Source organism: Zootoca vivipara, chromosome 4 (genome assembly GCF_965207765.1).
Source record: "Zootoca vivipara chromosome 4, rZooViv2.hap1.1, whole genome shotgun sequence".
NCBI lineage: Eukaryota > Metazoa > Chordata > Lepidosauria > Squamata > Lacertidae > Zootoca > Zootoca vivipara.
This window is the reverse complement of record NC_142587.1, coordinates 26,717,258-26,733,699: the sequence shown is the minus strand read 5'-3', so window position 1 is coordinate 26,733,699 and position 16,442 is coordinate 26,717,258. Positions and strand designations below refer to the sequence as shown.

At 41.2% G+C, this 16,442-nt stretch overlaps 1 protein-coding gene across 5 annotated transcripts in view; it reads left to right on the top strand.

The window, feature by feature from the left end:
- The first annotated feature begins 811 nt into the window (after positions 1-811).
- Positions 812-16,442, top strand: part of LOC118084821 (E3 SUMO-protein ligase RanBP2) — a 36,838-nt gene continuing 21,207 nt past the window's right edge. For all 5 annotated transcript variants that reach the window (XM_088667577.1, XM_035114837.3, XM_088667575.1 and 2 more), the window contains exons 1-13: positions 812-1,103; positions 4,704-4,771; positions 5,246-5,357; positions 6,814-6,966; positions 7,339-7,569; positions 8,447-8,598; positions 8,933-9,125; positions 10,710-10,800; positions 11,632-11,841; positions 13,074-13,252; positions 13,346-13,521; positions 13,791-13,914; positions 14,636-14,797. In XM_088667577.1, the coding sequence (XP_088523703.1) occupies positions 1,029-1,103; positions 4,704-4,771; positions 5,246-5,357; positions 6,814-6,966; positions 7,339-7,569; positions 8,447-8,598; positions 8,933-9,125; positions 10,710-10,800; positions 11,632-11,841; positions 13,074-13,252; positions 13,346-13,521; positions 13,791-13,914; positions 14,636-14,797 (1,926 nt within the window). In that variant the 5' untranslated portion in view covers positions 812-1,028. The remainder of the gene's footprint in view (positions 1,104-4,703; positions 4,772-5,245; positions 5,358-6,813; positions 6,967-7,338; positions 7,570-8,446; positions 8,599-8,932; positions 9,126-10,709; positions 10,801-11,631; positions 11,842-13,073; positions 13,253-13,345; positions 13,522-13,790; positions 13,915-14,635; positions 14,798-16,442) is intronic.

The window sequence follows — 16,442 nt, the reverse complement described above, 5'->3', positions numbered from 1 at the left end:
GTTGTACCTGTTATCTAATATTAAAGAGTGCTTGTAGACTGATGATCAGGCAGCATAGACTAAGGGTATGAGCATCTATTCAACACAAAAAACAGGGACAATTGGTTGTTGACAAATGACAGCTGGACGTATAAAGGACCCCATTACCGTCAGTAGCTTAGGACATCATCAAACCTAAATCCGGCCCTGGCTGTGTGCACAGGGAGAGCTTATCTTGCTCCATGCATCTTAGAACCCTAGCACTGTAGAGCTGGAAGGGATCCGAGGGTCATCTAGCCCAACCCCCTGCAACACAGGAATCTCTGCTAAAGGTGGCCATCTAGGGTTGCCAGACTCAATAGAGGACAGGACTTCTGTGCCTTTAATTGCCCTGCTCTCTTTTGAGTCTGGAAACCTTAAAGAGAAACCAGCAGACCCTTTGTTTCCAGACTCAAAAGAGAGCAGGGCAATTAAAGCCACAGAAGTCCTGTCCTCTATTGAGTCTGGCAAGTGGCAACCCTATGGCCATCCAACCTCTGTCTTTAAAAAAAACCTCCAGTGAAGGAAAGTCCGCCACCTTTGAAGGCAGTTCGTTTTCACGAAGATTCCCACGCGCGCTGGTTGCCCGACCACAGCTGTGCTTATTGCCCTGCATTTCGACCCTCTCATCTATTAGTACCGGTAGCTCTCTGTCTATAGCGGCTCCGAGGTGCGATCACTCTCCCAAATTTACGTACAGTATCTCTAGGAAGCGAAGCTGGGTGTTAATTCCCCAGTGCGCAGCTCTAGGGTGACAGGACGTCACTTCCGATCTCTTCCCCCCCTCCCCCGCTATTTCGGTCGCGAGGAAGTCGACGCAATAGCGGCGGCGTTTCCCTCTGCGCAAGCCGGCGCGTCTGCTAGCACGTCATTCCTCCTCGAGCTGCGTCGCCTCCTCAGACCGGCGCAGGCTCTGCTCAGCTGGGCTCCGCGCTCTCGTTCTCCCTCTTCGAGCCAGGGGAAGGAGCCTGAGGGGCCCGTTCGCGGCGGGCCCTCCTTCGCCCGCCACCATGTTGAGGCGCAGCAGGGCGGAAGTGGACCGTTATGTCTCCTCGCTGCAGGCCTCGGCCTCTTCGCCCAGGGAGGTGAGGCGCCTTCGTTTCGTTTCCCTTCCCTTCCCCCCTCCCCACCGGTTTTGAGGGGAGTTCAGAGGCGGCCCGCCATTGGTTTCCCCGGCTGTTTGTTTTGAGACTCTCTTCCAATGACTGGACGTGAGCCGGCGTCGGTGAAGGAGGGGAGGGGGTTAGTTTGGATTGGCGGGACACGCGCCTCTCGGGGTTCGAGGGAGGGAGGGGGCTGGACGGTCGGGAGCGGAAACAGCGTCGCCGTCGCCCCTTCGGCTGCTTCTGCTCTGTGATCAGGGCAGCGCCTGCTCGCGGATTGGCCCTCCTGTTCCTTGGCTCCAGTGTAACAGACGAGCATGTGGGATTGTGCCATGGTGATTCTAAGAGGCTGTGCTGTGCTAGGGGATGCAGTTTCAGGAGTCGGGAGGGGGCTGGTGAAGGGGGGACCTCCTTCCAGCCAAAGGCCGCCTCGTTTCCTTCAAAGCAGCCTCCTGAGGGCTCCACGCTATGGTCTGGTGCGGCCAGATGCAAAAGTGGGCAGGGCATCTTCTGTCTTTTTATCATGGGCGTAGTCAAAAGGGGGTGGTTCAGCTGCCCCGCTCAAATCAAGTATGAATCGAAAGCGGAGACAATAATACCGTTCCCTGTTTGTTTGCTTGTTTGCTTTGTAACACAGAAAACCCCAATAAGAACTAATTTTTAAAAAATCATGTAAATCAATAAAAATACTTAACTGAGGCTCTGCTCCCCGCCCCCCGCCCCCGCAACAAAAAGCCTCCCCTTGTAACATAAATCCTGGCTACGCCCATGTTCTAACTTACACTGTTACATCCCTGACATGCAGAAGTCGGGAGTTTCTGTACCCTGCTATACTAACACACCCCATAGCCCTCCTTGGCGAGCAAGATGTAAGAGTACAGTTGAAGGGCCTATTCCTGCCAGGTGAAAGCACTCAAGTAGCTTGGGAGGGTGTGTGGCCTGGGACAGTCCTGAGTGCCTAGGAGCGTTTGGTGCCTGGGTCTTGGGTCCTCTACCCTCGTATTACTGCACAAATTCTGATGAAGAAAAGCCAGTTTCTAATGCAAATTCTAATGCTTTTTCTATTCATAAAAAGGCAGTAGCCATTTCCAGGCCTATGCTTGGTAATCTTAATGTATGGCGGCTTTTCCATCTGACTTTCCCCCCAACTAATATATTGTGAACTTTCCAATGTAAACCGACAGCTGTGGTTCATGGTCTGTCTGCAAACCAGTATCTTAGGGCTTGTATTTAATAACTTTTGTAATAACCATTAAAATTAAATGGCACCCAAACAAGCAAGTGAACCTATTAGCTTCTGACATGCTAAGTCTTAAAGTTCAATTTCTTGCTATTCAGACATATTCTGCAGGGTGTCTTTTTTCCTTTTTGGATAATTTCAGTCATGTTTAGCCCAGGCCCCAGACAAAGAAGCTCTGCCATGCAGATTATATTTAAAATGGTTCTTGAACACATGTGATCATTACCATCAGGTTTCCTCACTTAGGGTACAATCCTATACATAGTACCGGTATACAAGATTTCCTAGGAATAATACCCCCTGAACTCAGTGGAACCTCCTTCTGAGAAGACATATATAGGATTGCTCTCTTAACCCTGTAATCTTTTTACTGTGGCATCATATAGCACTCTTGCCAGCTGCCTCTGGGTGTAGTATAAACTTTATAAATGCTGGTTTAAAAATAGTTGGCATAAGGTTGCTCAACTTACCTTCTTAATTTTTTTTGCTTTAAAAATCCATTCCCAATTACAGTTGCCAGTGGTTATTGTCCTCCTTAAAAACAAGGTGTTTTTTTTCTTCAACATATTTCATGTGAAGTAGCATTTGGTAACTGAACACTTAACCATGTGTTTGTGTATTTTAAAAATATTTCCTGCAGTTTTCTAGGTGCTACATCATGGATAATTGGATATTCCTATACCAAACTGTATAGTGTTATATTCTCTCCCCCTCAAAAAACCCTAATGTTGCTTTAGTTAAGTTTCACTTCCCATTCTTGTTAGCAGTTGTGAGTTATGTCCTGGCAGGAATTGGAAGTTGTCCTTCCTAAATTCTAATTAAGTCAGTGCCTTTTCTTACTTGAGGTCTGTGGGATTATTATGGCAAAGAGCTTGAGGTAGACTAGTTTGTTTTTGTATTTTTTGATCTGTTGTCTCTCTGATAAAAGTATTTGTGCTTGAGATGGACATAAAATTAATTTAGGACAAGACACAGAAATAAAATTCTTTAATCAGGCAAATGGGGTATTCCCCTGACTGTACATACAAATGACAAGTTGCAGAAACTATTGCGCAGTTCTTCATATAGGTAGGCAATGCTATAGACAATTCAACTAAAGGCAATAAAAAAAGAATCCCTGACCTAACATGAAAGTTGCATATTGTTGTCTTGACTGTCTTAATGAAAGCGTAGTTTCTGAGTATAGGAAGCTGCCATACATTTTGCTGTCACTCCCTTCTCTGAAACACCAAATTGACAGTTGTTACTTGTCAGCTTTGAATAATTCAGATGGTGGTATCTATACATTAGATTTTATGCTTATACAAAAAAAGGCTGTTATTGGACCTTAGTATTGAGCATGCTGCAGGAAGAAAATACAGGGTGGCATTAGATGATCTCTTTTTCCTCCCCTGTGTACCCCCCCAAATCTCCAGATGATCCACTAATCCCTAGGGTAGATTTTGAGGGCCAGCAAGGAGCATAACCCTTGTTATATGAGTGGATACCCAGCATGGTTTTGACTCCAGGGTTCTGCTGCATTTGGCACAAGCATTAAGTTTTGCACTAAATTCAAATTGTAGGAGGGACTACATTTCTGCCCTGGGTTCTGGCAGTTTGCAGCTCTACTGGTCAGTGCTTCAAAGTTCACAACTTCTGCAAAGCCTAATGTTTCTCACTGGCCTTGACTGGTGAGGAAGGCAGTTTGAGGAACCCTCTTTGAACTCTTTGTGACCCCATGGCATGCTCTGGTCCATGGGGTCACGAAGAGTCGGACATGACTAAACGACTAAACAACAACTTTGAACTTATTTTTAAAGAAATACTTTAGCATCTAGCACAGCCCATTGCAGTTGTTAAACAGCAGGTAGAACCAGGTCTTCCACGATAGAGGCTTACAAGTACTTATTGTGATGAATTAAATGCTTACGGTAGAAAGAGACTTGGAAACAGCTGTTGCAATGCATCATCTCACTCTAGCATTGTAAATACTTAGGGGATACACACACACACACATACATACACACACACATATATACACACATATATATAAGTAAATGTCCAGTAGCACCATGGAGACCAACTAAGTTTGTTCTTGGTATAAGCTTTTGTGTGCATGCACACTTGTACATATCTGAAGAAGTGAGCATGCACACGAAAGCTTATACCAAGAACAAACTTAGTTGGTCTCTAAGGTGCTACTGGGCAATTTTAAAAATATATTTTGACTGTGTCAGACCAACACGGCTACCTACCTGAATCTAGAACTTAGGATAGAGTTATGCAGATAAAATTCTGGCTGTTCAATGATCAAACTGTAAGTGAATTACTATCAGCATTAACAAAAGTATTTTTCTCTCTAGAAATCCATGAAAGGGTTCTTTTTTGCTAAGCTGTATTATGAAACAAAGGAATATGAATTGGCTAAAAGGTAATACAAAATATTATTCTTTAAAAAGTATAATTATTCCAATGATTGATTTTACTCTGATTCAGAATAACTTGTGTTTGGTTAATTGTTTATGAGAGAGCTCTGCATGATGAGTGTTGATAGGTTTATACAAGCCATCCCCAACTTGCTGTTCTCCAGATGTTTTGGCTGCAGCTGATGAGGCTGAAGGTCAAAACATCCAGAAGGCACCAAGTTGGAGAACACTGGCTTCTACTAATCATATATAATTATTTTCAGGTTTTATATTGTTCCATGTAGAACTAGCGCTGGCAGTTGTTTCATACCAAGTACTGTGGTTTTTGCATTGTTAAATTAAATATGCCAAGCTTGGGGCTCCTAATTCTCATTTATAGAGGGACTATCAAATGCATTAACAACACCTACGTCTATTCTAGAGGGATATCATTAGTCATTGACTGCTGCTATGTTAACTTGCTATGCTGTTTTTTAAAGGTACATATCTACATATCTCAGTGTCCAAGAAAGAGATCCCAAGGCACACAAATTCTTGGGACAACTCTATGAAGCTGAAGAAAACATAGAGAAAGCTGTAGGCTGTTATAAGGTAAAAAATAAATGCTTCTACATTTTGCATACATTAATGTTGCTAGAGGCTGTTGTATATAAAATACTTACTTAAATATATTTTATTTTGCTAGAGCATATTTTGGAATGCTGCTGCCTTGGCTATAATTAAACAATAGAATTACTTTGGATACCAAATGTCAGTACCACAAAAACTTCTGTTGCCTCGAAAGAAGTGTGTTTTGAGCATGGGTAAAGCATGGTTGTAGAGCAGCCACCAAGACTGTCCTTTACAAGATGTACTAGTAATTCTATAGTATTCCATTGGGGGGGGATTCCTAGGGTAACAATTGGCCATTCCCACCTCAGATTGCCACACAGAGAGTTGGCAAAATAATTTGAGTGATTCTGAAACACTTAACAGGTCATTTCAGTGGTATCAAAAGATAGTCCAATTGGGTCTGTCAAGTCAATATAGTGGGGAGAACTTCCTGTTGATTCCTGAAGCATGAAGTGTTGACCAGATGACTGTTGGGTATAATGCTGAGCTTCTCTTTGGTCTTGATCCACAACTCCCATCATCCCCAGCTAACAGGACCAGTGGTCAGGGATGATGGGAATTGTAGTCCGAAAACAGCTGGAGGACCAAGTTGGGCCATGCCTGGTTTAAATAGACCTTAGACTTTCATAAGCTTTCCTTTTTCTGGAAAGCACAGAACCAAACAGAAGAAATAGTTTTTTTCCACACACACACTTGGCATATCATCTGAGCTGGGCTGTCAAGCAGCAGGATGTTATAGCTATCAACTTCTCATATAAGTTTCAAGGAATTTTTAGCTCTTCCATCATCTGAGCTAGGATCTCAACCTGAATTTTTCATATCCCACCTTAGCACATAAGCTACTATGCCTTACTATGTGTTCTAAGCTTAATAAAGAGTCCACTTTAATATTGAAGTTTGGAGTAGGTGACAGGAATACTGCTCAGTTGGCCTTTTCCGATGGGTTCCCCTATTGCTTTCAGAACCAATGAAAGGAATTATGTGCTGTCTTCTAAGTGAAGGAGTAACAGTATGGAATTTAAGCCACATCTTGACTTGTCAGCTTGGGAAATGCTCAGACTGTGTTGTGGTACAGGGCAACTTGGCAAGGAAAAACAACACTTCTGTGAATCATGTTTCTGTTCTGTACAAATACTTAATTCTCGTGATATTTCATAAGCATAACATCATTCTCTTTCCCTTTCTTGGTTCTTTTGAATGCTGTGTTTCGGAAGTGGTGCACTAATCTACAGACATGTGGTAACAAAGTCACATCACTCCTCTACACCTGAGTATCATTGCAAATAAGGCAGTGAAGTGATCTTCTTAAACAGCTGTGTAGGCCTCTTTAACTTGGTTAATGTGTTCTGGTAGCCTATAGTGTACTGCAACATTTTGCGTCACAGAAAAACAGAATTAAACTGTATATACTTCCTCCTTTCAATTGTGGCTTTAGCGTTCAGTGGAGTTGAACCCAACACAGAAAGACCTTGTATTGAAGATTGCAGAGCTGCTGTGCAGTAATGATATTACTGATGGAAGAGCAAAATACTGGGTTGACAGAGCAGCCAAGCTTTTTCCTGGTAGCCCTTCAGTTTTTCGACTAAAGGTAACCTTCACCTCCCCAATCTTTACATGAAATTGGGAGTATGAAAAGTTTGGCAATAACTTAGTAGTTGTAACTTTGTTAATACCTGCTGTTTTCTGAGGTTTCTAACTAGTCTCAAAAAAAGTAGAAACCTGATAACATGTAACATTTCCTTTCATAGTTAACAAACTCCTGATTTTTTAAAAGCCCCCCCTCAAAGAAACTGCAATGTATTTCCAGATATGTAATGGATTCAGATGTTTATTGCTACATTGTCTCAAAACTAGCTTGCTTATGCAGTGCAGTTTTATATAAAGAAGCAATAAGAATGATGTTATTCCTTGAATGCTTGAAAGCCTTGTGTTAATGCCAACCCTTTTATCTTTGCCGTAGGAGAGTCTGGTGGATTGCAGGAGTGAGACTGGATGGAACCAGCTTCTTGATTTGATCCAGTCAGAATTGTGTGCCAGACCTGATGATGTTTATGTTAACATTCGATTAGTGAAGCTGTACTTATCAAACAAAAATCTTGCAGCTGCTGTGGCACATTGTCAGGAAGCAGAGAAAAAAATACCATTGCAGTCAAGCTTGGAATGGTGTTCGTGTGTTGTACATACACTTAAGGTTTGTTTATTTATATTTGTCTTGTAAAAATATTTCTTTTTGTAATTTCCTATAGTTAAACTTTCTTCATTAATTGGATCCAGTTGCATGACAGAACTTACTTTTGATCAGAGTCTGAGCAAGCGAATAACAATATAATAAGGAGGTCTACAACGGCCTACAATATGCTTTTACTGGGTTCATACCCCTCATGTGAAAGGAGTCTTCATGCCCCTAGAAAAGCCATTTCACATTTGACTAAGCATTTATAAGAAACATTGAGACTAAGTCAAAAGCTGTTCTTTCAAGTGCACAACCCCGTGAGGAGCCAGAGAACTAACTAGATTCTACCTATGGTAGGACTGCATGAACTCATGCAAGCACCTGTGGAACAGCCCTAAAAACTCTTCCTTCTGCTCATGATGTTGCCTTGCTAAAATACAGTGGGTCACCCCAGTGATCTACATGGACAACACATGGAGGTGTTCAGGGCCTTCTGCAGTGCATGAAGCAGACTGGCATATTTTTGTCTTGCCACTCATGCCACACTCTTTGGAGGGCATATGCAAAATGCTGAAAAGTCCTTCTCAGCTTTTTGCACACACCCTCAGCTCTTCCATTGCTACTTTTGGAGTCCACTGAGGTAATGATGCTCAGTTGGTGTCTTAAAAGATAGCTTAAACTATCACTGATAAAGGTGCTAAAAATAAAATCCTCCCAGTCTCCCCGGAATAAGATTTTTGCTTTATTTAATTTTGGGCTGCTGAATTTCAATAGAGAATGGGTAAACAAAGTAGGGTCTGATCTTGCTTAATAAAACGCATTGGAGATCTGATGGCTGAGCCATAATACACATTAGACTAAACCAAAGTTTTTTAATTTAAATTTTTTTCCCTAGGAATATCTTGACTCTTCACAGGAGTTGGAATCCAATAAACCTAACGAGCAAAAGACTAGATCCCGTCGGGATCTCTTGTTGGCTTATTCAAATCTGGTTGTAATGACACTTTCAAACAGAGGTGTAGAAGAAAGCAGAGAATCCCTCCAAAGGTATCTTGATTTGTTCAATTCAGAACTCTTCTAAATGATAGCCTCTTGATGAAAAATGAAATGCCCCCGTTTTTGTATTGTGAAATGTCCTTGCTTTTGTATTGTGTCCGCACAAAAGCCCCTTAATTCAGTTGAATGTTTTATTAGTTGCTTTCATATGCTGCTTTTTGCACATTTGCAGTGCATATATGTACCATATACGGCAGAGGAACAATAAGCAGGAGCCACTAGTAAATAAACCAATCAAAAGAATTTTCTCATGTTGCTGTTTGTTTCTGTAACAGTACTTGTTGAGCCATGAAACTGCTGTTATTAATGAACACTTGTCTTGTAGCTTTGATCATGCACTCCATTCAGTGAAACCTCATGCAGCTGGAGGTGATGAACTTTCTGTAACTTTCCTGGAAATGAAAGGCCACTTCTACATGCATGCTGGAACTCTGCTGTTGAAAATGGCCCAGGAAAGTGAGATGCAGTGGAGAGCTGTTTCGGAATTGGCAGCTTTATGTTACCTTCTAGCTTTTCAGGTACGTTCTTCTCAAGTAACATGTTGCCCTCAGTCATTTATAGTATTTGTGCTGTAGATTTCAATGTTAAAAGTGCCCAGGAGTGTTTGTATATGCATGAAACTGCAGGGGGGTGAAATTTGTTCTGTTTGTGCTTTTTTATTTTGTTAAAATAAGTACAAAATCAAAATTGAATGCTTTTCAGTAGAATTGAATATCTAGAGGTAAAAGGAAATAAGTATGTGTGAAATCAGGAGGAATCTGCTGTCTACAGATAACTTAATTTAGCCCAGCCAAGTAATTTTGCTGTGCACCTTTGACTTTCATGGGAAGCCAACACATTGCATCCCAGTATACTATACTATTGTCTTCATTCTTGCCTGGAGAATAGTGTGGTACAATGCAGCTGCTGCCTCGATGTACACACATCCTTTTCTGGCACCTTTACTAAAGTAGCTGCACTGTGTGCCATTATTGCAGCGCACTAATGGAAGTTTTTAATGTTTGCTCTTTTATTCTGTTTAATATTCTGTTGGGAGCCACCTAGAGTGGCTGGGGAAACCCAGCCAGATGGGCAGCGTATAAATAATAAATTATTTATTTATTTATTTATTTATTTATACATACATACATACATACATACATACATACATACAAACAACGCGTGTGGCACTGTGGGTTAAACCACAGAGTCTTGGGCTTGCCAATCAGAAGGTCGGCTGTTTGAATCCCCGTGACGGGGTGAGCTCCCGTTGCTCAGTCCCAGCTCCTGCCAACCTAGCAGTTCGAAAGCACGAAGTGCAAGTAGATAAATGGGTACTGCTCTGGTGGGAAGGTAAACAGCATTTCCGTGTGCTGCTCTGGTTTGCCAGAAAGTGGCTTAGTCATGCTGGCCACATGACCCGGAAGCTGTACGCCAGCTCCCTTGGCCTGTAAAGCGAGATGAGCGCCGCAACCCCAGAGTCGTCCGCGACTGGAACTAATGGTCATGGGTCCCTTTACCTTTACATACATACATCTGTGATAATTAGGATGCTTTTCATTGCTTTGACAGATTCTATCATCCTCTTATGCCAGTTTTCTCTCCAGCCAAAGGGCAAAGTCCCTAGCCCTGCCTTCCCAAATCTGGTGCCCATCAGATTTTTTTTATTACAATTTGCATCATCTGTGATCAATGGACATGTCTGAGACTGATAGGAATTGTAGTTCAAAACATTTGGAGGCCAACAGATTGGGTGAGGCCACTCTGGACTCTCTAAAGTTAGCTCTATCAAATAATTACTATTGGACTGTTCTTAAATGACCTTCCACCACCATATCTTGATGAGTAAAAGCAAGACTTGCAGTTCAAAATACTATTCCTTTCCCTTCATTTCTTGAGAAAGAAGCAATATGTCTGTATTCATTCAACTTGTCCTTGGCATATAGCAATATAGAGTAAAAAAATGTTCAGCTTGGCACTTTGGGCAGAAATGTAATGTAAAATTTATGATTGTACTAGACATGATTTCTACACTTCATAGAAATTGATTTTATTCTTAAGCTTAGTATTATAATATATTCCACTGCAGAGCAAATTCTTTACACTTGTCTAATCTCTACCAGGTTCCTAGACCAAAGTCAAAACTAATAAAAGGCGATCAAGCTGAACAAGAGAAGTTGGAAATGTTAGCCTGTGATCGACAGAGCCAGTCTGGTAATAATATTAAAAATCAGATTCATTTTAAAATCAAAGCTGTGGATATTTAGTAGCAATTTAGTAGTGTGTAATGACTTCACTCAGTTGAAATTAAACGTAACAAACCTTTAGCAGGCAATGCTAAAAATTCAAAGCATAATGTGCAGTGCTAGGGGTCCCAGCATAACTTTTCATTACCCTCTTGACTAAGATTCATTTTCCACCTTCTGAGTCTATAAACCTACAGTTATTTCCCCTTTGAACAGAATGTTTTAAATTTAAGAGCTTAACTCTTTGGGTGGTATTCAGCAAAGTACTTCCACTATCACAAGGATTTCTGCTTGTACTGTACAACACAACTTCCCCTCTTTCTCTCCCCATATGCCTCTCACACCCTCCCCAGATCTGCCCTAGAAGGTCAAACAAATCCCAGAACAGATTTAGCAGGGCATGGAAGGGAAGGGCTATGTTCTATTGTGTGGCCAAAGTTCTTCTACCAGCGGAACTACTTCATCAGTACTGTCCTCTGAACTCAAGTTACGGACTTGACAAATTTATTCAAGGGGTTGTATCTACCAGTATTTTCATTTGCACACAGACTTTCATTTGCGCAGTGGCGTGTTGCCTCTTCCTTCTCTCCCTATATGCTCCCCAGATTTGTTCTGGGGGTTCCTACAATACTCTGGAGCAGATTTTATGTGGGGGGAGTGTCTGGGGGGGGGAGTTCCATTGTGCAGGCTGAAGTCCTTGCATAAACTGAACAAGCTTCATTGGATACATGATATTTGGTGTATATCTGCCAAACAGAAACTTGACTTTTGGTTAATCATGTATCTTTTTCCTTTTCAGGACATATGCTGCTAAACCTAAGCCGTAGGAAGCAAGATTTTTTCAATGAGATTGTAGAATCATTTGCAAACAAGAGTGGACAGTCTGCCTTAATTGATGCACTATTTGGGAGTGGTTCTTCTACAGAGAACTCCTTTCTTGGCACAGATGATATCAGAAATGTTGGTGTGCAAGTACCAGAATACGTAGAACTGGCTAGATACGATATTGGTAAGAAGTTTGGTTTGAGTGTTGATTTATTTTTATTTTTTTATATTATAAATTCATTGCATATTATGAAATAGATACACATACATCTCGATACTTCAAGATTAAAAATGCTGGAAGAAGCAGGTGAATATAAATACTAGCTCATGAAAAGATCTTAAAGCGGACTGGGGAACATTTTTTGTACCAGTGACCATATCTTAATCTGGCCCCAGCCTATAGACCAAGTTTGACAGGAGGGGAAGTATTCTACCTGCCAGTAACAGGGGGTTACATGATTGAGAGATGAGTTGCCCTGCCCGTATGTCTAAATTCCTTGTAGTCCCTGCTGTCCTGTGGGAGAGCAGGAACTTCATTTGGAAACAAGTGCCTATTTCTTTACTCTTGTGTGATCGAGCAGTCTGTCCAGGCCAGTGTCTAAAGCAGGCATTAGCTCTAGCAGGGATTGCTGGATGATGCAGCAGCAAAGAAAAAAGCAGGGTCTGCTAGCTTTTGCTGCTCCACACAAAAGCAAGTAGGTTTGTTTGTTTGTTTGTTTGTTTGTTTGTTTGTTTGTTTGTTTTGGAAAGCCCAGCTCATGATGATGCTTTTTGGAGGCTGAAGAGAGGCCGTTTGGGTTTTCCAGGAAGGCCTCAGCCATCAGCTGATGTCACCAGTTAAGTCAGCTGATTGATGGGTGAACACGGTTTGGGAAGATAGCTTCACAGGCCAAATGGTACCCCCTGATGGGCCCAGATTGACTCATGGACTAGAGTTTCCCCACCCCTGCTTTAAATGAGCTCTCTCTTTCAAGTGTTGTACCTTTTAACATATAAGGTTATGCTTTGATAATCAAACCAGTTTGCATAACTTAAGATGCTAAATTATCTGTATTTTATGTATCTAAATAGTTGTATTTGGAAGCAGTAATGAATAATGGCTATGTTCCACAGTAGGTGATGTTTACGTTTCTGTCATTCTAAACAGAATACTTGTAGACAGGTCTGTAGAAATCTAAATACTGTAGCTAGTGGAGCCTCAGTAACTGGCAAAACTGCATCGGAAGCTCCTACTGAGCTATGTTTTGAACACCTACATTTTACAGGATGTGAGCTGAGGCATTGATTCACATTTTTAACTGTTTTGGAATTAACATGAGATGATATTAACATGAGATGATGGCTTGCTTGCTGTCTTCTGCCGTAGTATCACATAGTTGCATCTTTAGAAATGAACCAGCACTTTCTTGTTGTTAGGTGCCATTAGAGCCCACAGTGGTAGTCTCCAACACCTCATATGGCTTGGTCTGCAGTGGAACTCCATACCATCCCTGCAAACTTTTCGCAAATGGTTGAAGCAGCTTTTCCACTTGCCTCAGGAAACATCCAGGCTTGAGACCAATGCTCCTGAATCGATTTGCATGTTGGACCTTGAAGTAAGGAAATGCTTCCAGCATCAATTTCTACCACAATTTGAGTTTATAAAACATTTTTTTGTATAACTTAAAATGCATGTGTTTGCAAAACAGGTATTTCTGCTTGGGGTGATATTTACCTGTCATTTGCAAGTGGAAGAGAAATTTAATGCCAAGTACACTGCGCACCAGCCTCAATTCCTACCACTACCAATATGCAAGCAACTTTGTACCGAGAGGCAGAGGGCCTGGTGGGATGCTGTTTATGCTCTTGTTCACAAACAAACTGTGTAAGTATGACTTTTTTGTTATGGTAGTCATCCTTGCAATAGACATGTGGCTATAGACTACATATAGCTTTTAATGCCCATTTCTCATGCTGAAGGAGATGGCTGACTTTTAAATATTTACAAGAAAACTTTTTTGATCCTTTGTCTTTTGCCTTTTTGGTTAGGAATGGACTTTATAACTTTTAGTCTATAGATAATCAAGGAGAAACAGGTAATTAAGAACTACATTATGCAGCTGACGCTTTTCTGTTACACATGTTACTTTTCAGACCTGGGACAGCAGCAAAAGTGAGGCTTCTAGTCCAACATGAAATAAGCATCCTCAGAGCCTTAGGTAAACATGGGCTTCAGCCAGCTCTGATCGTGCACTGGGCAAAATGTCTCCTTAAAACAGTAAGTAGGAAGATGCAATTTTCAATCAATTTGGAGCTATAAAGTTAATTTCTTAACCTTGTATAATCCATGCAGCCTCTTGCAGGTATTTAGATTATATGTGGGGAGACAAGTCTGGAATGTAATTGCCACCACCTTTTAAAACACCAATGGAGAACCTCTGGCCCTGCCTAAATGACTTAAGCTCCAGATATCTGAAAGACCATCTCCATCTCTACTAACTTTCTCCAGTGTTAAGGGCTCTCAAGAGGAGAATCTCTTTGTAATTGCTGCCTTCAGAAGTTTGGGGAATGGTGGCCCAAGAGAGGACTTTCTCTGTGGCAGTCCCTAAATTATGGGACTTCCTCCCCATCATTATGTCTAGCATCTTCACTGTATAATTTTTGCTGAATGCTGAAGATACAGCTCTTTACCCTGGCCTTTGACAGTTAAGGTATTTTGTTTTGTAAATTATTCAATGAATTGTTTAATTTGTCTTACAATTGTGACTGTTTTACCAGCTTTTATAATTGTATATTCTGTTGTCATAATCCACCCTGTAACCTTACAGTGACGGGTGGGTATGAAACCTAATAAATCATAAATACAACACTTGCATGTACAACTGGAATTCTGAATGTTAATAGAGAAATGTGAAATGGTGTCATCAGGGCTATCATTGATATATACAAATAATTTAGTGAGTAACATTAAAAATAATTCAAATTATTTTACTTCACAGGGTTGCAGTCTTAATTCTTTCTATGACCAAAGAGAGTACATTGGACGAAGTGTTTATTACTGGAAGAAAGTTTTGCCAATGCTTGAGACAATCAAGAAGAAGAGAAGTATTCCTGAACCAATTAACCCATTGTTCAATCACTTTCATAGTGAAGATATTCAGGTAATAAGGCAGCTCAAATCTTCCTATGGTAGTTATATTTCTAAATGCTTTGGGGGTCTTAATCTGCAGTTTCTTACTTTGATGTATAATTCTTGTTGCCGCTTCTCTAACTCAACCCCACCTCCATAAGTGGGTACTGTTTACATTCCAACTCTGACGACAACAACAACAAAAGCTACTTGCCAACTCTTGAACCATCAGCAGATCTGTCTGCTTCCCCCATTAACGTACTTTGAGACCCACACATTTGGAATTGGTCCAGTCTTCCTTCATAAGCCACAAATGTTAATTATGTGCTTGTAACATAATTTGTCTGCTAGCCAGGTGTTGCTCAAAATTTTATTTTATTTTATTTTATTTGGAAAGTGGAACTTAACTGATCTCACTATTTGACTTGGATATCATGCAGTCATCAAACACAGCTCATGATGTGTCTTAACGTAATGAAATATGAGAGGTTACTGAGGTATGGATCATAGCAGTTAATTCTCTAGAAGGGTGTGGAAACACCTAGGTCACAGTTGCTATCTGAACCTACAAGAAGAACATAATAGCCCTGCTGAATCAGACCAAAGACCCATCTTATCCAACATCCTGTTCTCACAGTGGCCAACCAGATGCCTATGTGAAGCATGCAAGTAGTGCCTGAGTGTAACACCACTCACCCCATTTACGATACCCAGCTGCTGATATTCAGGGAGATACTGCCTCCAGCAGTGGTGGTAGAACATCTCCATTGTGGCTAGTAGCCATTGGTAGCCTTTTTCTCCATATATAGGACCTAGATGGTGTCCAGGAACTCAGCCCTTGGCTGGAAACATGATTATTCAAAGAAATTTTGACCCCATTCAGAATGAGCAGAACCACCTTTCCCAGGTCCACAGAGTTGCCTCTCTTGTTGTCTGAATGCAACTTAAGTTTCTTAGTGCTTCCAGGCACTTGGTACAGTTTTTCTACCAATCCTGGGTTAATTTTTTAAAGTTTAGTTACTAGCATATTGACATCACTGTGCTTTGAACTGTGGCTTTGTATAGACATCGGTGACAGGAAAAAAATTGTTGAGGACATTAACTCTTTCAGTATATAAACTGTTAATTCTACTACATGCTTTTCCAGTGTTTTCATTATGGCTACATCAAATAGCATCGTGATTTTTGCTGCTAATCGAGAAGGTGGAAGACCTATGCAAGTTGCTGAAGCGCCTCCCTTCCCCATGGAAAACTTAACCCAGCACACACTAAGCCAACTGGGGGCGGGGGGGGGGGGGAATGTTTGTAACACTTATTTTAAAAAATTTACAGAGGGGGAAACTGCAGGCCTTTTGGGTGGGACTATAAGGGACTCTCAACGCTGCCTTTGCATATGTGGAAATAACTTCCCCTTACATGCATGGTTGAAAATAATGGCTGAAAAATAGACTGTGACTATGAATTTCCTTATCTAGCTAGACTTATCTGTTACAAGTATTTGAGCATATCATACATGTATCTGCATGCATACTATTATTATAAATATAAAAGCACATGTTTATTGTAGAAACACGCTTGTATAAACAGTTTGTCAAATATTGCATATGTGTTCCATACGCACGTTTCAGTATGTTTTCTACAAACGTATTTCTCTCACTGGAATCGTATAACTTGAA